Source organism: Leptonychotes weddellii, chromosome 7 (assembly GCF_054177405.1).
Source record: "Leptonychotes weddellii isolate Sample4059 chromosome 7, ASM5417740v2, whole genome shotgun sequence".
Classification (NCBI taxonomy): Eukaryota; Metazoa; Chordata; class Mammalia; order Carnivora; family Phocidae; genus Leptonychotes; species Leptonychotes weddellii.
This window is the reverse complement of record NC_138375.1, coordinates 71,571,826-71,594,212: the sequence shown is the minus strand read 5'-3', so window position 1 is coordinate 71,594,212 and position 22,387 is coordinate 71,571,826. Positions and strand designations below refer to the sequence as shown.

Here is a 22,387-nt window from a genome sequence, read left to right as displayed (position 1 = left end):
AAGTGGAAAAGCTTAAAAAATGTGTACCGGCACTAAACTGTTTAATCACTTTTATATTTAATTATAAATTAATGTTTAGAAAATGAGCTATTCTTCCTATGTTATCTGATATGCCAGGAAAAAATAGATTATTATTTTCCAGGGTAACTAAAAGAGGTATCACTACTCAAAAAAAAGGGGGGGAGGAAAGCTTTGTTTTGTACACATAAAATTTTAGACCTAAATGGATAAAAGGAAAACGTTTAAAAAATACATCCATCTATGGACGAATTTCTGTAGATTGCTCCCACAGTTAATCAACAGGGACACATTTAAGAATATTATAGGCATATACCAATATACTTATATTTGTCAAAGTTAAGATTCAAATTTGCTACAGCACAGCACACATCCAAGAATGTATGCTACATGATTCAAAAAGTTCCACTGAATATAACAAAATAAAAATCTGTGAATAAATATAAGGCTTTCTAAAATAAAATCTGCAGGAAACCAACAAGAGTCCAACAAAGATTTCTACGATCTAAATTTTACTTCATAGATTCACATAGTCTTCAAAATAGATTTAGTTGTAGTGCCACACATTAACAATAGTTAACTGCTTACCAAAATACCTTTTTCCTGGTAGCTAAACGTTACTACTTAAAAAAAAAGAAAAAAAAAAAAAGTTAAGTGCTTGGAGTAAGAATGCAGCAGAAAATTACAGGAGCCCACATATCCTTTTTCTTAAATTTAATTTGTCATATATAAGGTTTTTATATACAATCAGTGTGCATTGTAACAGTTTATATTAAAAGTCAATCAAGTTTATCTAAAATGTTACCTGGCTGCATAGCACATTTGACATTATTGCCCACATGAAAAGGGAAAACAAATGGATTTACAATAACTTTTGGCCATTTTGGATTCTGAAAAGTGTTCATACACCTACCCTTTTAAACCAAATGCATCTGAAAAAAATGTTTCCAGAGCATGCAGTTTAGATTTTACATATTATCTCACCATTTTGTTACTACAAACACAATATTTACTACAAAAGAAAAAAAAGAAATAACATGTATCTAATAAAATAGTCAATATAAAAAGAGGACTAATGGAATTAAGTGGCCCCTTTCCCCATTTTTACATTCTAAACAATGATTCCATCAAGACAAATCATTAAAAAGTGTTATTACACTGATATTTTTAAATGATAAGAAGGCCTGAGTTGGTAGGGAAAGGAACAGTCAAAAAAAGCCTGAGAAGGGAAAGGAAGTAAGGAAAGCTCATTTAATCCATTTACAATAATTTACAGCCATTTGTGTGTGTGTGTGTGTATGTGTGTGTGTGTAAAAAGGCATAATAATAGATCACAAACAGGAAATTCCTGGCTATTTTACAGATATAAGTACAGAATTTAAATATTCAAGCTTGTGATGAAAAGCGGCAAGGTGGTCGCAGTGTACAATGTAAACAAGTAGCTTTGGAAAGTGAACAAAGTCCTTGAGTGTTTTTTCTTTATTAAGAAAAGAACTCTCTTTCATTCCTTCCTGAAACATGATCACAGGTCAGAGTAAAGTTCATATACAAACATAATTTAAATGGAGGTCAGTCTAAAATCACTGACTTAAAAACAGTTTTATCCAGCCTATATGGAAGGGCAGTGTTGAGGTCCCTGTAATAGTAAACATTTTCCATTTCTTTAAAAAAGAAAAAAAAAAAAGTACTACAGTATTTGTAGTACAGTGCAGCATAATCCTTAAATATAAAAATATTTTCTCTTCTGTTGGGATAATAGACCTTGCATCCTGGAAAGAAGTAACAATACTGCTACTGATAGAAGATCTGTTTATATCTTTCAAGTCATGTAAGGCAATTACTGTGTTGGTTTATGATATATGGCTAAAAGAAAAGTCCAGAAAGACAAAATATCAGTTTTTGTTATGTTTTCCGACTACTCCAGGTATGCTCAGGTGTACTTTTGTGTTCAATTGAGTGTTCAAATGGAGATCTGGAGCCATAAGGAGACCTCTGATCTAGTGGTGATCTGGGGCCACTACTGGAAGCTCTGTGGTCCATTTGCCAATCTGAGTGATACCTATAATCCCTGGAAGATTTATGGTGTGTATATTCAGAACTTGCCCGATGGTCTGAATGTAACCGATGGTCTGAATGAGAACGATGATCAGAATGAGATCTATCCTTTAAACTTCCTTCCAAATTTGACCTGTGATCTCTACTCCTGTGATCATCCAGTTTTCTGTGTTTCTCTCTATCACTGTAATACCTAATAAAAGACAAATTAGGAATTAAATTAATAATGCAAATTAAATGTTTCCAAATAAAATAATTATTAAAAAATAAAACACAAAAATACTTTAAGGCATCCTTTTAATTGTATATAAGCTCTGTGTTTCACTACAAAAACTTCCTAAGTGAGCTTTAGTTATTGGACCTATCTCTGCATGCCTCTCTGGAAAAATCATTCAATTCACAAAACTAAAGTGAACCATACAGAACACCTCAGGCAGCATCTAATTTTACATGCCCATTTTATTTTTTAATTATTTTTTTAACTATTTAATACAATTTTATTTTTAGTTAAAGCATAACTGATGTACAATATCACATTAGTATCAGGTCTGCAACATAGAGATTTGAAATTAAACACATTATGAAAAGCCCATCATGGTTAAGTGTAGTTACCATCTGTCCAAAGTTATTACAATACTGACTATTCCTAAGCTGTACTTTATATCCTCACAAGTTATTTTATACCTGGAAGTCTGTACCTCTTAATCCCCTTTACCTATTTCACCTATCCCCCCCATTCCCCTCCCTCCTGACAACCATCAGTTTGTTCTTTCTATGTCTGAGTCTTGATTGTTTTTTTTTTTTAAGATTCCAGACACAAGTGAAATCATATGGTATTTGTCTCTGAGTTATTTCCTTTAGCTCACATGCCCATTTTTCAATAAAGTTGCTACATTTTATTCTATGCAAAAACTGTACTAATGCATCTTAGTTATCTGGAAGTGAGGATTAAGATAATGATCTAGAATACCCTTGAAATCAGAGCCTTTTATAAACCTCTAAAGCAGAAAAAAAATAAAAACCTCTAAAATGCAGTCTGTGAACTAATTTGCGGGAAGGGAATTTTCATTAGTTGGGGAAAGGTCGTTGTTATAAACAACATAAATTATGTTCTATAAGCCTGTGAAATTATAAAAATTTACTACTACAAATACAGCTTTTCATTTCGTGTGCCCTTTTCTAATTGTGAGAGCCATTCTACAATTGATATATTTAATGACAGTGCTTCTACTACAGAAGGAATTATTACAGTGAGCACAACTAAAATGCAAAGAAAATCTACTAATTTCTTTCTCATTTTTTACTTTTCTGTTTTTTTTTTCTTTTCATAATTATCATTAACTTATGAAAATATTCCTTTACCAAGTAAAATGTATTTTGTTGTTATTTAGGTTGTTTACTACTTAAAGGCTTCAAATAACAATAAACAGAGAAACCTTCCTGATTTCAAGACTTCCCAGATTGCTGTGATTAAGTTTAAAATCAGGAAAGTGTTTTCACGTGAGTTAATTTTTCCCGTGTTTTTTTTTTAATGGAATGGAACACAGAACTCCCCCCACCAAATTTCAGTCATATTCCATTGAGCTTTTATTTTACTCTATTATTGTATTTTGAAGAATATTTGAGCCAATATTCTAACACCAACCAATAAAAATGAATCCTATGACTTATTAATTACAGAACTCCCTACACTTTCATCTCTTACTGCACACGTGGATCTTAAATTTAGAATTAAAAAAAAATTTATAGAAATTCAGTTCTCAATATTAACAAAAAGTGCTATGTATCAGTTTTTTTATTTGTAAACAAACACCTTCATTTCACTTAAGATTTGTTATGATTACCTGAATACTGAATTGACTGATAAAGTATTGTAAATTAAAAAAAGACATGAATAAGCAAAATTTCAAAACTAATTGTCCAATTTACCTGCTTTCCTGCTTGTAATGATCCCAGTCACGATGATCTTTACCATTGCTAAAAGAAGAATAGGGTCTTTTCCTAGAGTCACTCTTTTTGTAAGAATCTCCCTGATGTCGGTCTTTATGATGATCATGATACTGAGATAAGTGTCTGTCAGATGAATAACTGTCCCTGCTGCTATCATCATGATTTGTATTCTCTTTTAATCTTTCCACATCTGTTAGAGAAAAGAATACAGCTTTTGTTAATGATGTAAAAAAAAAAACAAAACAAAAGCATGGTAAGCAAAATTAACTTTGCTGCTAGGTTATAAGAACTCCTATTTCAACTCCAGAAAAACAAAATCAGTTGCCCAACAGACAGTTAAAGACTTTAGAAATGGTCTATAAAGGCAGTATAGTAAGGCCTACAAAAGGGTTACTGTATTCTGAAATGTGAAAAAATATAACTGAAAAATTTAAGGCCCATTTTCTTCTCAGACTATACTTTTGTGACTCTTGCACCAATAGAATACATTATTCGAAATAGTATTTTTAAAAAATACATTCACTTTAACAATTATTCTATAAGTTCTAGGAACTGACAAAAGGTTGATTTATGGAAAGGTTAATTAGCTTTAAGAATTACTGTTTAAGATAACAGATTCGATATAGAAATGTGGGTATATATTATGTAAAACAAACCTGAAAGAGGAAAACAATTTTTAAATTTACTCTCCAAAACAATTAGTAACACTTACCTGGATTTCTAATCACTTGAGCATTCAAGTTGCTGTTCTGGTCATTATTTTGCTAAAATAAATGCACATATGTAAGAATCTTTTAAGTGGCTTCAAATACCCTTACAAAATAGGAAAAAGAAAAAAAAAAACCAAAACACCCTAAAAAGAAAATTCTGATGCTGAAAGAAGTCCTCATATATTAGAATGTATAAATGTATCACTTCCAGATACCTTTTTTTAAAGCATAGACTATTTGTCCCATGACTATCTTAAAAATTTGACTTGAAAGACTTTTAGACTTACAGAAAAGCTGCAAAAATAGTACCTAGAGTTCCCATATGCCTTTTACCCAGCTTCTCCTAATGTTAGTATCTTACACAACACCACAGCATAATCAAAACTGAGTAATTAACATTGGTACAATACTATGAACTGAACCTGAAACTTTATTCAAATTTTACATTTTCCCACTAAAATCTTTTTTCTGCTCCAGGATCCAATCTGGTATTCCATATTAACACTGAGTTTTCATGTTTTCTTAGTTTCCTCCAATCTAGGACAGCTTTTTTTTTTCTTGTCTTCGATGACCTGGACACTTTCGTAGAGTACTAAACAGTTATTCTGTAGAACATCTTTCAATTGGGGTTTGTGTGATATTTTTCTCATGATCAAACTAAGGGTATGCATATTTTTGCAAAGAATTCCATAAAAGTGATGTACCTTTCTTAGTGCATGTAATGAGGGTTTATGATGTTAACTTTGATCAAATGTTTAAGGTGGTTATTAAACATCTTGGAGGAGATACTCTCAGTCTATGCCATATCTTGTTTTCATGCCCACTAATTTTAGCTTCCTTCAGAAGATCCTACCTGTAACAACTTTTATTGTGCTCTAACAGTGATTTTATATTTCCTTCATTCCTTCTACATTTATTAATTGAATTCTTCTATAAGGAGGTAGGTCTCAGTTTTAGTAACATAAAGGAAAAAAATATGATGCATTAATTTACCTGAGATTCCTGCCGTTTTTTAATAGCATGTTTATATAATTTATGTAATTTTCTTGCATCAAACTCCGTAAACTTAGATACAAAAATCCACAGGTTTCTAGAAGAAGAACAGGTAAATTAGTCCGGTGGAAAATATTTAGATTTTTCATGGAACCCCCTAACCTCTAGATAGAAACACACATACTTAGTCTTCTATGGAACAAAGTCTAAGGACATTATTTCTAGTATTTTTAAAAACTTTATATGGCTAAGACTCCAATCTTTTTTTTTTTTTTTTTAAGTAATCTCCTCACCCAACACTGAACTCACAACCCTAAGATCAAGAGCTGTATGCTCCAATGATGGAGCCAGCCAGGTGCCCCCATATGGATAAGACTCCAAATGAGACTAAATACTAAGTTTTACTTCTCTCCAAAATCCCCTCATTTTATAATCTTTTAGAGTGCAAATAGTAATCCATCCTAATTTGAAACCAAAAAACTTTAAACTTACAAATCAGGAAGGGACTCATATTATGATTTATATTAGTATAAAAGAAACAAACCATGGTAGTAGTCCGACTAAAGATACCATTAGATAATGCGGATTAAGTTTGTTTAAGAAGGGTCCTAAAGAATGTGTTAAAGAGCAACTGTATGGGAGCCATGAACAGAGAAACTTTAACTCTGGATCTTGAATATAAAAAGAGAATGTGGCTATATTTCCATTTAAGCCTAATATATATATATCTATCTATCTATATATATAAAATTGATCTTCACTATATCCCTGTTCTATGGTTCTGTAGTTTGAGGGACATGATATGAGTTGAAAGAGCTTGAGATGTATAGAATTCTGTTTTACAGTATCTAAAGAAAGCATTAAAACTCCAGTATATGTATTTCAGCTATAAATAAAAGATTAAGCTAGACAATATAGTACTTTAGGATTATTTCCTCTCCTTCCTCTTATCATCTTTTTTTAAAGATTTATTTATTTCAGACAGAGAGAGTGAGCAGGGGGAGGGGCAGAGGGAGAGGGCTTCATCCCAGGACCCTGAGATCACAACCTGAGCCAAAATCCAGAGTCAGATGCTTAATTAACTGAGCCACCAGGTGCCCCTCCTACTATACCTTATCGTTATCATTCAATTGAAAAATATACAGTCCCTTATATATAGTTTATAAAGGGTTTTAAGTACAGATGATGTTATTTTGTGGATGATTACTAGTGGGCTCAGAGATATTCTGTAACTGTTCAAGGTCACAAAGCCAATAATTAGCCAAGATGGGGACCAAGCATGTCTTCTGATGCCAACTCCAGGAATCATTCCATGGCATTATAAGCACATTAACTTCAGGCTATTATTATTGTCCATGCATGGCTTCAGTGTCTTCAGACATGATAGCTCAGTTTCATTTGTTTTCAAAAACCTAGTGATCATAATCAACTTCCTGTCTCCTCTCTCTAACATGGGTCATGGTTGATTTTAAGGAGAAAGGGGACAAGGATAGAATCTTTAGTGTAATCATCAGTCCTTCAGAAATATGTCATTATTACAGTTTTTTGCTTTGATGTGTAGCTGCACTGCCTAGAGCAAGGAAATCAGCAGGCTAATAAACTGATATGACTGGCTGTGGTCATTTTGCAGTATTCCTAACTTGTCTAGTAGCTTGACTTAACACCGATCTCGGTCTGGTAGTCATTAAGTGATTTGTGTAATATTATAGCAGCTCAGATTTACAATTTTAAGACCAACTGTGTTGCTGCTGCTTCTAAAGCAAAGGGGAAGATAAAAATCTGCATTTTACACTGCCTGAGAATATTAATTTTTACAAGGCTGTATACTTACACCTGGAAGATGAATTGCTAAATTCATGTAACAATAAATTCATTTTTTTGGTACTGCAAATTCTGAAGTTATTACTAAGAAAAATTTGGCAAACTAGGAATTTCTAAAAATAAAATGCAACCTGAATTTTAATGAAACAGTTTTCACTTTTTTTTTTAAGACTGTAATTATTTGAGAGAGAGAAAGAGAGAAAGCACATGCGAACACAGGCAGGTAGAGAGGCACAGGGAGAGAGACAAGCAGAGTCCCCACTGAGCATGGAGCCCAATGCAGGGCTCAATCCCAGGATTCTTGGATCATGACCTGAACTGAAGTCGATGCTTAACCCCCCAGGCACCCCTTCACTATACTGTATTTAAAGGAAGAGGTGCCACCTGTGGTTTATCATGATGTATAATTAAGCAATCATTCACAAATAAAAGCTTTAAAGTTAAAGGAAAAAAATGAAAACAATCACCCTCAGATTACCTCTTTAAACATTATTTTGTTACCTAAACCTCAGAATAAGAAAAATAAATTGAAATATAAGACACAAATAGATAGTTACATAATTACAAATTTAACATTTCCTGAAAAGTACATCACTTACTTTCTCCACTGCTTGATTTGTTCAGGATTTGTATACTCTTTCAGACATTCTGTGATATGGTCTCCAATTTTTATTAAACACTGTCTAGTATGCTCCAGTTGTTCTCTTTCTGAAAGGCCTTTTTCAGGCCTATCAAGTTGTTTCAAAGCTGCTTTGACAGGCCTCATCCTTTCTTTACACTTTAAAATGGGAAAATAAGAACATGTATGGAAAATAAGAACATGTATTAAAAATAAGAACTCAACAAAGATCTACTTCCTTCAAATGATATCGATATGAGTAAATACAGCACTGTTTGATGCTAAAAAAGCATTAAAGCTTGCCTCACAGCTCTTAAATATCAGGGTTTTTCCTCTCAGATTTTCTTCAGAAAGTAAGGTTTTCCATTATCATTTAAATTCAATCTTTCTGTATGTAAAAGCTTTGGGTTTATTTACCTTCTGTAAAAATAGTTTTTTTACACCCTGTAACACATCATTAAGCAGTCTTAAACACAGAATGTTAAAAAATAATATATCTCAGAACACAACTTAGTATCCTAGAATCACTCTAATATAGAGTAAAATGTAAAAAAAAAATAAGGATCTTCATAAAATAAAATATGCTGGCAAAGCTATTAAAACCAATATAGCTATAAGTATAAACTGTCTATTCTTCTAAACCTTTGGAAAGTAAGAAAAAGAAAGTAGCTAATGAATTTTGCTCTTATATTTTAGTTGGTCAGGGAATTGGGGATGCTTGATAGGAGCCAACCTTTTCCTTGGCCTACATATCACTGGCATGCCAATAAAAGGATGATGTATCAAAAACTGTATGATTCAGTTAAAGTCCAACATGGGCAATAAACACTATAACCTTAAGCCAAAACTAAATTAAGAATATTACTAAAAAAGCAAACTATACATAAATTTTATTTATGTATCCAAATGCAAAACAAATTTAAAATGAACGGTAATTATATCCTCAAGTAGCAAAGTTGGGTTAGTTCCAGGAATGTTAAGGATGATCAACTACAGACAATATATTTAGCTGATCCAACGCCATTTATTTAAAGAAGAAATCCTATCACTGCTGTGGAAGGGCCAGTCTTATTAAGTGTCTATATATGTATGGAATCGTTTCTGAGTATTTTATTCTGTTTTACTGACCTATTTGTCCAAATCACTTGGAAGTTATCCATCTTCTGTCAGGAATAATTTAAATAATATTAGAATTACATGCTTTTTAGTTATTAGAACTCAGCCAGGCCTGATGTCTTTTTTTAAAAAGGGAAAATCTTTTCCTTTCTAATTTTTAGCAGTACTCCTATCTGTTCTCTACATTTCCTGCTTCTTGCTTGATTTTGGTAGTTTCTATTCTGCTAGAAAATGATTCATAAAATGTATATAATTTGAGTGCATACCATGTTCTCAGCATTGTCCCAGACCCAGGAAACAGAGCAGTAAATACAAGAGATTTGCCTTTGCGGAACCTGTACTCTACTAGGAGAAAAGAGCCAATAAAGAAACAAGATGCAGCGTGTTGGATGGTGAAAACTGTGATAAAGAAAAATGAAGCAAGAAAAAGGAGAGAGATTCCTCCTTCACATAAGACTTCAGAGAAGAGTGATGTTTGAGCATATATCTACAGAAAATGAGGGAGTAAGCCACTTTTGAGCAGAGGGACGAACAAGTACCTATGTTCTAAAACTTGTATGTTCAAAGGCATAGTATAAATGCCAGCATGGCTGGAACCTACTGAGTGAGGGAGGTAGCAAGAGATGAAATAATAAACCAGGTGCAGTATCTTTTAGCCTATTATCATGAATCTTTCATCCTGAGCGAGGGAAAGCCACTCAAGGATTTGAAGCGAAAAAATAAGAGGGGGTGACTTGACCCTCTCTGTAACAGTCATTATCACTCTGGTTGCTGTGTGGAGTATGCACTGAGGAACGAAAAGGGTATAAGCACAAGAAGAGTGGGGAGCAGTGAAAAACAGCTATGAAGCTATTGAAATAATCGAGGGCAGAGATGGCTGTAGCTTCAAGTAGTATGGGAGTGCCAATATGATTTGCTCAATGACTGATAGCGGTAAAGAAAAAAAGAGGAATTCATGACTAAAATCTATGTTAAGGCCAAGGCCTGAAGTTGGGAATTGGAGCAATGATAACAAATATTTATAAAGCACTTATTAGGTATCAGAAGCTATGTGTTGTGCAAAGGCACCTCATTTGATTCTGGTAGTAGATCTATGCAACACTATTTTATCGAAGAAACTGAAGCTTAGAGTGAAATGACATCTGTCAAACCCAGGTCTGATCTCAAAGGTTGTACTCTTTCTTAACTGTTAAATTATAAAATGAAATTTAGGAGACAAATCAATATGACACAAAATCAAGAGGTGTCAAATTAGGCAAAGATGTGAAGGAAGGAAAATGAAGAACAAGAAAAGGCCACTGAGTTTAACAGTCAGAGCTAGTCCCAAATAAAATTTATATAGCAGTAAAATCCTAATCATGCAAGCTCAGAAAGTCTGGCTCCAGAGTCCATGTTTAAAACTATTCCATTCTTCATTTCCATAATACAAGTGATTTTAAGATCTATCATGAAAGTTAATGGAGAAGAAACTCGTGCACTGGGTACAACAGGAAGTTTTCCATTTCAGCAGTTATATGAACAAGGCAGAAGTCTAAGGAGGAAATGTAGGCAAAGAAAGGTGGCAAGAGGTACAATTTCACCTCTCAGTAATGAACAGACAGAGTAAGGAAAGCAGTTCAAAAGAGTTCAGTCTTCACTTCAGAAAAGCAAAAGCACACCACCACCTCCTTATTCCCACCCAATAGAGAGGCTTTAAAAAAAAAAAAAAATCAACAGAAAATGGATAGAGAGGCTAGATTAAGAACCAGGTCACAAACAGAAAGGTTAACCTTAAAAAGATGCTAAGGAATCAGCATGTAAACCTGAAGAGATAAAGATGAAAGTCCAGAGATATGTTCAAGTAAGATGGAAGACAGGAACAAGAGTAGCTTATTCTGACTGTCCCCAGCATTCTTAGGGATTGGAGGGATGTAAACAGCCAAAGTGAGGAGGAGAGTAAAACTGTGTTAAGGAACTACTACACTTAAAGAGCATGAAAAATATTTGAAGCTATATTAGGGCATGCCAAAGAATTAGCAGGAATGAATAAATGGGTTCACTGATCAACATTCTCTAGTTAGGGTACAGAGTAGAAGAAAATGAGACAAGCAGGTAACCTGGGCATCTAGAATGGTGTAAGAGGTAAAACAAAAACATGATTTTAGAAGTGAAAATTTCCATCTTTCAAGTATAGCATTTGATTAATATTAACAATAAAACTGACTTAAGATTACACCCAAACAGCAAAAAGATGCAGATTCTAGAGATCCTAAAGAGGAAATATCCTTTTTTTTTTTTTTTAAAGATTTTATCTTTTTAGAGAGAGAGAGCATGCATACTCGCATGTGTAAGAGGGATCATGACCCGAGCCAAATCAAGAGTCGGAAGTTTAACCAACTGAGCCACTCAGGCGCCCCAAAGAGGAAATATCTTATATGAATATATATTTACATATATTTGTGCACACTGTAACTGTATATAAATAAGATACATTTATATCAGACTATAAATTTTCCCTTTAGGTGCTACCAATAATAACGTATCTCTTACTGAAGGATAATTTGTACCTGTCTCATATCATTCAGTCTTTTTTCTCTAGTAACATTACTACTCCTTCCTGATTTTGCTCTGTATCTGGATTTTTCAGTCCTTTATCAATCGATCTGCTGGCATGTCTATATTCAATAAGAACATCCACCCCAACCACTACCAATTTTTTGCGCAAAGCACTAGCTGAAAACTTTCCATGTATCAACTCTTCTGGTCATCATACTGACTTTCCTAACAGCAGCACTCTGGCTCCAGAGCCAGTACATTCAATTGCTACACATAACTGCTTTCCCACACTGCAACCTCACTATAAAGTTTTTCTCAAAATATTTATCACAATTAATTTCAGTTGAGACTATTTTGGGTTCCTGATTATATCCAGTAAATAACTCATTTGGAAAGAGGCCAAGATAGATCCTCCCTGACTTTGGTGAACATAAAAGCATGACAGCATGTAAGACCAGTGTTACTTAAAGTGGCCTATGAACCTGTACTAGTCCACAAGGGGGAATAGGTACAGAAATTTTAGAAACCTTTGTATCAATTTGACAGTGCAATTTTATGTCTACTGAATCTAGTAACATAACGGGGCTTACATTTTGCATTTTTTTCCTTATTTTCACTTTTCTAATGAAATATTTTCACTATTTGTTTTTATTGTACTTTCTAAGAATACTGGTCTATAAAAGATTGGGAAAAAAAGCTAGTTCTTCACTGTAGATAAGAAGCGATGTTACAAAGATAAAAGGTTCAGGAACAGAGTAGTTTACAATTCTAAAGCTGAAGGGAAAAAAGTTTGCTCCAAGTATTCCCTAAATGCCTCTCCTTAAAGTCTTTAATTTATTAAAAAGTTTTTCCAAGTTAATTCTAAATTTAAGATAACTTACAAAATTTAAATTTATTGCCTTTATCAATCTGAACTGCAGTACTACCCAATTCAAATACACTTCTAAATTAAAAAGCTCCAAAAGATAAAACTTCCAATTAACATAAAATATTATATGAATTCTTACTAATAACCAGCAAGTCTACTACTTACAATGCTGAATGTCTTCTGATCTAGCTCTTCAGATTCTTCAGATATGGGAACTGGTTCACCACTTGCGGTGATATGAACTGGAGCATCTGACACTGAAGATTTCTTGGATCTTTCCTTGCTATCAGACTTGGATTCGCTCAACTAAAGAAAAAGAGAAAATAAAAACAAAAATCCAACAAAAACAAAGGTGAAATGATTAAAACTTCCAGAAAACAATTAATATCTCACTTTATTCTACAATAGTTTGTTCACATTCCATACTCTATTTTATCTTTCTGGGAAACCAAAAATAAATCTACTCTGTAATGTTACCCTATACGTAAAGCATTCAAAAAAAAAAAAAAAAAAAAAGATTCAAACCTATTTTTCTCCTTTTCTAGATACCCACATGTATTTTTAAAGAACTCAGTTATTCAGGCTAATTTGGGCTGACAGGCAATTTATTTTCCTAAAATGTAAATATGCTGATTGTGTCACTTTCTAAGTTTTACATTACGATTTGCATACCTTTTCTTCCTTTATGTCTTTTTCTTTCTGTATAGCTTCTTTTACTTTGTTTTCTCTTTTCTCTTTAAAATCTTTTTCCTTTATATCTTTCTTATCCTCTTTTTCTTTTATCTCCCTCTTAAGTTCTCTTTTATTCTCTTTTTCTTTTGCTTCCCTCTTTTCTTCTGATTCCTTCTTTATAAAAACATCTGGCTCAGGTCTTTCTTCACTGTCTCTTTCTGTTTTAATTTTTTTATTTGGATGTTTCACAGAAGTGATCTCATCCTGAAAAGTGCAAGTATGGCCAATGTATTACTAACCAAATCTTGACAAAGACTAATTTCTTTTCTTTGCATGACTACGGAATGCATGTATGTGGATTCAGAAAGAAATAACCCAGAATCCCATTAATAATGATACATGCAATGTTCACCTTCCTATAAAAACTAAAGGAAGCCAGTCCCATTCAAAATTCAAAATAAAATTAATGGAAACAGAACCTCATTTAAATGGCAAATGTTTGAAAAGGAAGGACCTTTGCTCTATATTCCTCTTAGTGATATTCATTAGATGAGTAAAATTATGTTCCATACGTGAGACTATGTAATGAACTACAAAAAAGGAACTTCAAGTACCTAAAAGTAAAATTTCAGGTCTTAGTTCAAATTTTAAATGTCAAGTATACTAAAACATGCTATGTCCCTTTCTAATACAAAGTCTGTTTTTCTAAAACACATTCTTACCTTATCATCATCTTCATCGGATTTCTCTGAAGGCAGGGGCGAAGAATCACTCTTTATTTCTTCTTTCACTTTTATAGACTTCATTGCTTTATTCTTCTTAGCTCTTGCTTTTCTCCTCTTTGATCCTCCCTAAAAATAATTATTTTTATTCTAACCAACTCCACAGATTCAGTCAAAAAAAAATTTCTTAAATACTAAATCTAAAAAGCTAAAAGAACACATATTCCTACCCAATCCTTAGTCTAACAGTAGTAAGCTACATCAATCTTAGAAAGTCAACAAAAGTGATATAACTTAATGAATCAAGTACATATTATGAATAACAGATACTAACTATAACTATTCTTTTCAAAAAGGACTAGAGAAAAGTGGAGGTTGAAAGAAACAGAAGGAAGGTTTTTCACCTTCCTAAATTACTATTATCTGAACTAAATTTGATCCTATCAGAGATAGCATTAGAAATATTTTTATTGGTACACAGTTACTGACATTGTGGTTATAATGCAAATGGTTAAAGGCTGTTAGTTTCTAATCATCTCTTCTTCAGTGTATTTTTCCTACTTTTTTGGCCCCTCCCTAATAAATAAGCTCAGTGATCTTTATGCTGCACCTTCAGCTCTCCAACACCAAATAAAACAGTAATAAAGGCTTGACCCCTTAAAAAGTATACCACTCTAAACAAGGTGCCCCCAGTACCTATCCAAACACTAGAAAAAAAAAAAAAAATAGGATCCCACTTCTGAAAGATAGGACTTACCAGTTTTAACAGGAATGCAGAGATAACTTAAGGCAAAATATCACAATATGCAATTAAAGTTACCAAATTACAGAAAAATACACTTATAAGGTCATATTAGCCTCAGATGTCTAGGGCTATCAGTAAACTAAATTTATCTTACTGAAAAGTAAATTGCTCTTTAAGCATCTAAATTTTAACTTACTGCACCAGAAAGTCTCTGAGCTTCTTTTTTTGCAAGATCTCTACTAAGTAATTTGATGAGGTAGTCTGCACGTGTCTGCAACTGCTTTGCTTGTGGTTTTTTATCAGGATCATCAGGAAGAATCTGAAAAGAAATTAATTTTTTCAGGTTGTCTTTAATAAATAATATGAGAAATTTATTGCCTATAAAAGGCTTACTCATTTAAAGAAATACATATAATTTACTGGCAAGTTACAATTGTTAAAATTTGTAGGAATAAACAACTAAGAATGCAAAATACATTTTTTTATACTACACCACAGCAAAGATTTCATTTGCCTGGGAATGAGTTCTAAATAAATACATGAAAAAAAAATCCTTCCATTCAAAATAATAATACAAAGTGTGAGGTTAAAAATTTCTTTCAAATATACAAGTGTATTTAGCATCCAGTGTTATTAAACATTACAGTATTTTTAGATTTCTTTCCTCTCTCAATAACAGTATATATAAAGTATATAAAAATTCCTTAGGTACAATGTATCAGCTATTTAGGTGACCCAAAGCATGCACTCTGAAGAAATTTTTACAGTAGGAATTTAAGCTATTCAAGTTTAGCTTCAGAGGTAGCAAATGACACAACACCAATATCAAAAGTGACTGTGAAGAAGTAAAATATAAAAAGATAACTTAAATGATAATAAGGCAATGTTTCCAGTGTTTTCCAGTCTAGGCAAAGAAATGATTTTAGCTGTGGTAGTATCAAATCACTAAAACCCCTAAACATTGTTTGATAATAAAAAAAAAAAATTTATTTTGCTCTTGAATAATATGACAGAATGAGAATTTTACTTTAAGCCTAGTAATATAAAGAAAAATACATCTATGCCTTAATAATAAAAATACAATTTCAGAGGTAAAGCAAAATTTCAGAGATCATTTAAATTCAACCCCTCATGAAAACCAAGAAGCCAAGGTCATACAGCTAGTTAGAGCCTTGGTTTCCTATCAATCAAGTTTATTTCTTTTTTTTTTTTTTAATCAAGTTTATTTCTAACATAATTTAAATTTTTTTTTTTTAAAAGATTTTATTTATTTATTTGAGAGAGAGAATGAGAGAGAGCGAGCACATGACAGGGGGAGAGTCAGAGGGAGAAGCAGACTCCCCGCCGAGCAGGGAGCCAGATGCGGGACTCAATCCCGGGACTCCAGGATCATGACCTGAGCTGAAGGCAGTCGCTCAACCAACTGAGCCACCCAGGCGCCCCTATTTCTAACATAATTTAAAAAGCAAAAATCGAATTCAACATCAGTAGTCAACAGAAACAAGAAATATTTAAGTACCTTGTGTGTTAAACTGAGGTCAGGATCCATTTTAATCATTTCCCAGCTTCCATATCCGTATTCATAGATACCAATTAACAAATTGGAATCATCTTCTTTGCCCCAGTCTATATCAAAATGAGCTGCCTTTGTGTGGCATGGGATAGTATACCTGTATCAAAGTTAATAACCATGGTCAAGTTTTTAACTGCCATATTAAAAATTAATTTTGAAGAATATATTTAAGTTATTGGAACTTCAAAATACTATGCCTTATTTTATTTTTAAAAACATTTCATTCAAACTAGCCAATGACATAAGACATTTTTATAACATACATACCCAAATTATTGAATAACAAGAAATAATTTACAATGAATAAAGTGAACAACTCACTGTTTTCTTTCTTCGGGATCTGACGGAATGGATTTGTGCAATGGTATTAATTCTTCTTCATGGGAGATGACAAGCTTGGCATTCACCTGTACACCTGATATTCGGAATGTTGGACCCTTCACTTTTCCAAGTCTACCACCTTAATTTTTTTTAAGACATAAAAAAATATGAAATACACAATTCTACAAAATACAAAGCAAGATATGCTATTATTTACATTAATAAGCATCACTTATTTAACTATATTTATAAGTATTGCTTCTTTCTATTATTGGGGGGTGGCACTTGCTGGCAAACCTTAAATTTCACTACAAGATTTTTCAGTACATACTATAGAAATTATAATATAGCAGATGTGGATTCAAAGAAAGCATTTCATTGAAAGCATTTCCATAATTGTTTTCTCAATTGCACAAGATACATCTATTAATACTGTCACCTTCTAAATAAGTGGCCTAGTATAATTTTTTTCAGTATACCTTATTACTAAATCTTAACTAAATATTTTCATTTAGGTAAATTACAAAATAAGCATAATGAAGTAACTATGCCCAAAGCCAATATCACATATGTACACTATCTTTTCCCAGCCATCTATACTAAAAATACAGTAACTTCTGATATTACCAACTAGCTCGAATATACCAGTTAGACATACACTATTGCTTTCAAGAATACAATTCTGTTACCCATTTCCTATTACCCAGGAATGGTCCTGCTTTGTTTTCTAAAGCGTCTTTTAAGAGTAATGAATAGGTGGCTATGATATAACAACCTCTTAACTCAGTAAAAGCATTATGTGAAACTTCCATTTACCTCTTTAAATCACTCTCACTTAAATATTACCTGTTCGTTCTGTTCCTGAAGAATTATCCTTTAAAGCTTTAATGCAACCATTATGCACCAATTCTCCTAGTCGTCTGAGGTCTGTCTCTGACTTATCAACTAATTCAGCATCCCGAGCAATTGCATCTAATCTGTTAATGAAATAATACAATTTTCAGGTAAATATGCAGAATAAAGTGGTGCCATTTAAGAGAGAGTAAGTTTCACCCTGCCTCAAGCTCTACAAGTCACTCTACATGCCCTACGAAGTCTAGTTCATATAACTGGCACAAGATACATAAAAAAGGAGTTCAAAAAATGTTTAAAAAATTTGGCAGGGAAACAATTCATTTATATATTCAAGAATAATAAAGTTAACCAATTAATTCATTATAGAAAAAAATGGTATGCTTCCAACTTGAAAATTATGTAATAATTCTACAAAAGCTTTTCATAACCAATCAAATCTTAAATTCTAAAGCATTGTAATATAGATGACCCTTGAATAACAGACTTGACCTGGACAGGTTGAGTTACATGTGGATTTTTTTTTTCGATAAATACAGTATAGTAACTCTAAATATTCAAAATAAAACAGAAAGTATCTTTAAGAGGGAGTTTTGGAGAGAAAAAATAGAACTGAGCCAATCTGAGTCTTTGCCACTGTATATTCAGACATTGGGCTTGCCACAACAAAGGACAAAGAATATTCAAATCACCAACACGTACTGAAATTAACCATTAACTTAAAACACACACACACACACACACACACAACTGTCCTGATATTCTGAATTTTAATAGTTCATATAAAAAGGAACCATAATTAGGGAAACTTAAGAAAATTTCCCTAGTAAGGGAAAACAGAACTGTTCTTTAAGTCAAAAGACTAAGCTAGCAACTCACCTTCTCTAAAGGATAAATCTGCTATTTATAAGTTTGGGATGAAAAAGATGGGATAAAGGCATGTGAAAAGTACAATTACAAAATGCTGAGTATTTTACAGACATATGTATTTTATAGAAACCTTCATTTGTAGATGAAATTTTCGAGCCTAGAAAGAATTAAGAATATGAGAACCTTTTTTTTTTTTTTTTTTAAGATTCTATTTATTTATTTGACAGAGAGAGAGATAGCTAGAGCAGGAACACAAGCAGGGGGAGTGGGAGAGGGAGAGGCAGGCTTCTTGCTGAGCAGGGAGCCCGATGTGGGACTCGATCCCAGGACCCCAGGATCATGACCTGAGCCGAAGGCAGACGCTTAACGACTGAGCCACCCAGGCGCCCGAATATGAGAACCTTTTAAAAAATCTGAAATTTGCTTTCTACGGACTAACGTTGTAAATGATTTTTAAAGCAAATTTAACAAAGTAGCTAAACCCAATAGTAGTGTGTATAAAGCTGACAGCATGTAAACACACATTCTGTAATTCTATGAGAATGACAAACGTATTTACCTTTCCAGAGGGCCACCAAATTTCTTGTAACTCTTGATAAACCTAACAGAAAATAATTGCTTGGTTAAAGTGTGGGTTTCACTATCCACTAAAAAACAGATTTATAAATACGTGGAAATAAGAAAACAGCTGTTAGTGCAAAAATTAATTCAAGGCACTGTTACCATACTAACACAAATGAATAAACTATGCTAAAGACAAAAATGTTAAAACATTAAGATATACCAAGCAAGACATATTTTAACACCCAGGATGATGTTTAGAAACCAATATAAATAAAACAATAGAAGCTAAATTTTATTTTAGAAATTACTTTATTATTTTCACAAGACAAGTTCAAGGCTCCCAGGAAGTGTGTCCAGAATTATCAATCATACTACACCTCCTCACATTCGAAGTATTGATAAAAGTTTACTGAATAATAGCTTTATTTCAGATGTATGGTATAATACCAACAATGGAAAATAAAAATTTTACTTAAGAACAAAGCTACCCAAGTGGTTGATGGATGAGGGAAAATATCCAGGAAAAGTAGAAGTTGAAATGTTCTTCAACTAAAGACAGAAAGTCCAGCAAATCAGGTGGTCATAAAAATACCCTTAATAAAATCTAACAATATATTTAGTTTTCTGGTAGAAAGAATGAGGAAGAACTTTATCGGTCAGGTCTATGATTAAAAGAAAAGAGTTACTACAATGGCTTGAAAGAAACAACAAACTCAAAATATAACAGTGAGCAAACCTTTTTACAAATTTCATAAGCAAAAATATTACATAAACAAAAGTAGGCTGTTATCCCAGTCCCCTTATATGAATGTATATAAAGAAACAAACATATTTTGAAAGAAAACTGTAATTTATCCTACGTGACTATCTTACCTCAATTCCTACTTGGACATATCAGAAATGCTTTTAACATTGTTACTTTCAAAAAGCAAATCTCCTCAGTGTTAAAAAAAAAAAAAAAAACTAGAAAAATTTGGAACTACAGTATTCCCACATAAAAATAGTAATGTTGGGAGTCATAAATGCAGGCAGAAATTTTAATAAATAAGTCTAATGTACTAAAATATACATTCATTTTTAAAAGGGCCACTATTCTGAACCACATTTTTAATAAAGCCAAAAAAATTTAGCAGTCTAAGTAGATTAACAATAAATAAATAACATGCAGAGATTAGATACCAAACTTTATTTTTCATAGCTATAAATGAAGACCCAAAAGCAGAACCATTCAATCCCTACACAATTATCATATATTTGCCTTCTCTAAAACTTTCATTTTAATCTTTGAAAATTATGGGATTTGTCTATTTTAATTTCACCTTCTAATAAAAGGAAGCTGAAGTAAAATAGCCTTATGTCATCTTACCGCCGAATTTCTGCATCACTAAATCCTTTGATATTCTCTCGAGGAATAGTCCGTGGTCTTCCACGTTTCTTTGGCCTTTTCCTTTCTGAGATCGAGTCACTATCAGATCCAGAGTATCTCCTACTTCTACTGCGCCTCCCTTCACTTCCATTAAAACTAATCTGGAATTGGAAAACAAAAATTTATCAAACTTTACACTAAAGAAGGCTTCTAACTATAAGAGCAAAGAAAACATTAAGAAAGAAAAGACTGAATTAACAAATTCAAATCTTGTCTGTATATCAAAAAATTTTCTATAAATAAGATTAAAAAGCAAACAAAACAGAGAAAAACATGGTAGGTTAATGACAAAGAGTTATTAAAGGCCCTAACATTTTTAAAAACATTCTTATATATCAGAAATAAAATACAATTTTTTTTTTTTTTAAGATTTATTTAGAGAGAGAGAGAGAAAATGCACACATGTGAGGAGGAGAGGGAGAGAGAGAGAAAGAGAATCTCCAGCAGATTCCCCGCTGAGCATGGGGCCCAATGCTGGATCTCACAACCCCTGAGATCATGACCTGAGCAGAAACCAAGAGTCACACGCTTAACCGACTGAGCCACCCAGGCGCCCCCAAAATTGTCCTTTTGTAAGAATGAGAAAAATTATTAACAAGCAATTAATCAAATACCATAAACATAGAATTAAACAACATCAAAGGTAAATTTTTTTAAATGAGAATTAAAGCAACAATATTTATTTATAACACTCATTATTTAACAGAAACATCAAAACATATTTTCTGTAAGTCTCTGGAAGTCACTGTGCATTTTCTGAACCCCTAATATGTTGAAAGCTAATTGAAAGTCAAAGACAGTATTCAGTTCTTACTCATTCTAACCTCCTCTCATCCTTTCAAAAGTAGTAATATAATGCTGTGCTTCCGTGTACTATAAAAGGAAATCATTATGGGATTGGCAGGAATAAACACTAACAAGAAACTACATACATGGTCACTTTCAGACCACACACATCACTTGGCTCCATTTCTGCCTATTGATAGGATGCCCCAATCCTAACAACAAATCTCATCTACAAAATCCTAACTTCTCTTACACATGTCAAAATCACAAGGCAATCTAATAGTCTAAAATATCAGAAAATACAGCAGACTCGTAAGAAAAGATGGAACCTGAATTCTGGCTCACCTGTGAAAAGCATGAGTTGTGGTCATCAAATAACATAAAAGCAGGCAAAAGGAAGGTAGCTAAAATTTACTAAAGGCTTTCTTTGGGTGACTATGAGAGTCCTGGAAACGAAAGGCATGGAGAACAGAACCTGCACCCCCTCTCAGATATTCCTCCGCAAAACTCCCAATAGGTGCTCATGAGTAAGACTGGGCAGGAGATCAGAAAAAACTTTCCTTCCAGATGATGGCCTGGAGAAAGGGAGCAGTTTTCTACTGCACTGAGGGCACCTCACCGAAGAAGACAGAAGACACAATACTGTTGCAGGAAAAGAAAAACAAAACACTCTACCCCTGAGGGAAGGATAGCAAGAAGGATGACTAAGCAATTCCCTCATTTGCCTCAGACTCAAAATTTAAGGAGGCACCAAAAAAGCTCAGAAATATAATGTAATATTCTAAAAAACAGAAGTTAATTCAAACAAAAAATCTAGTATTAAAGTTTCTTTCCTTTTGTTGCAGTATCTGATGTAGCCTGGCATGGCCCTGTTACCATTATTTAAAAATCTCCTATTTTCTTCATTTGGGTCATAAAATAAACAGCAATAAATTTTTAAAAATTCCTATCCCACAAGGTATGCTGATGATGACAGAATTAAAATAGAAATCAACTAACAAAAATAATCATAGTATCTCCCAAATACTTGGAAATTAAACACACTTCATAACAACAAAAAAGAACAAAAACAAACCAACAAAAAAATACCTACAGGTCAAAGAGTATGTCCATAAGGCAAATTAGAAAATACTCTGAAATGAATGAAAATGAAAACACAACAGGTATCAAA

At 32.8% G+C, this 22,387-nt stretch overlaps 1 protein-coding gene across 4 annotated transcripts in view; it reads right to left on the bottom strand.

Annotated features, from left to right (window-relative positions):
- Positions 1-717: 717 nt before the first annotated feature.
- Positions 718-22,387, bottom strand: part of CHD1 (chromodomain helicase DNA binding protein 1) — a 72,105-nt gene continuing 50,435 nt past the window's right edge. For 3 of the 4 annotated variants that reach the window (XM_006727792.3, XM_081826509.1, XM_081826510.1), the window contains exons 24-37: positions 20,371-20,531; positions 19,000-19,041; positions 17,565-17,695; positions 16,719-16,857; positions 16,344-16,494; positions 15,021-15,143; positions 14,080-14,208; positions 13,358-13,621; positions 12,851-12,991; positions 8,147-8,325; positions 5,727-5,823; positions 4,736-4,787; positions 4,003-4,213; positions 718-2,266 (exon numbers count right to left, since the gene is read on the bottom strand). In XM_006727792.3, coding sequence (XP_006727855.1) covers positions 1,921-2,266; positions 4,003-4,213; positions 4,736-4,787; positions 5,727-5,823; positions 8,147-8,325; positions 12,851-12,991; positions 13,358-13,621; positions 14,080-14,208; positions 15,021-15,143; positions 16,344-16,494; positions 16,719-16,857; positions 17,565-17,695; positions 19,000-19,041; positions 20,371-20,531 — 2,166 coding nt within the window. In that variant the 3' untranslated portion in view covers positions 718-1,920. The remainder of the gene's footprint in view (positions 2,267-4,002; positions 4,214-4,735; positions 4,788-5,726; positions 5,824-8,146; positions 8,326-12,850; positions 12,992-13,357; positions 13,622-14,079; positions 14,209-15,020; positions 15,144-16,343; positions 16,495-16,718; positions 16,858-17,564; positions 17,696-18,999; positions 19,042-20,370; positions 20,532-22,387) is intronic. The other variant, XM_006727793.3, reaches the window with a different exon arrangement.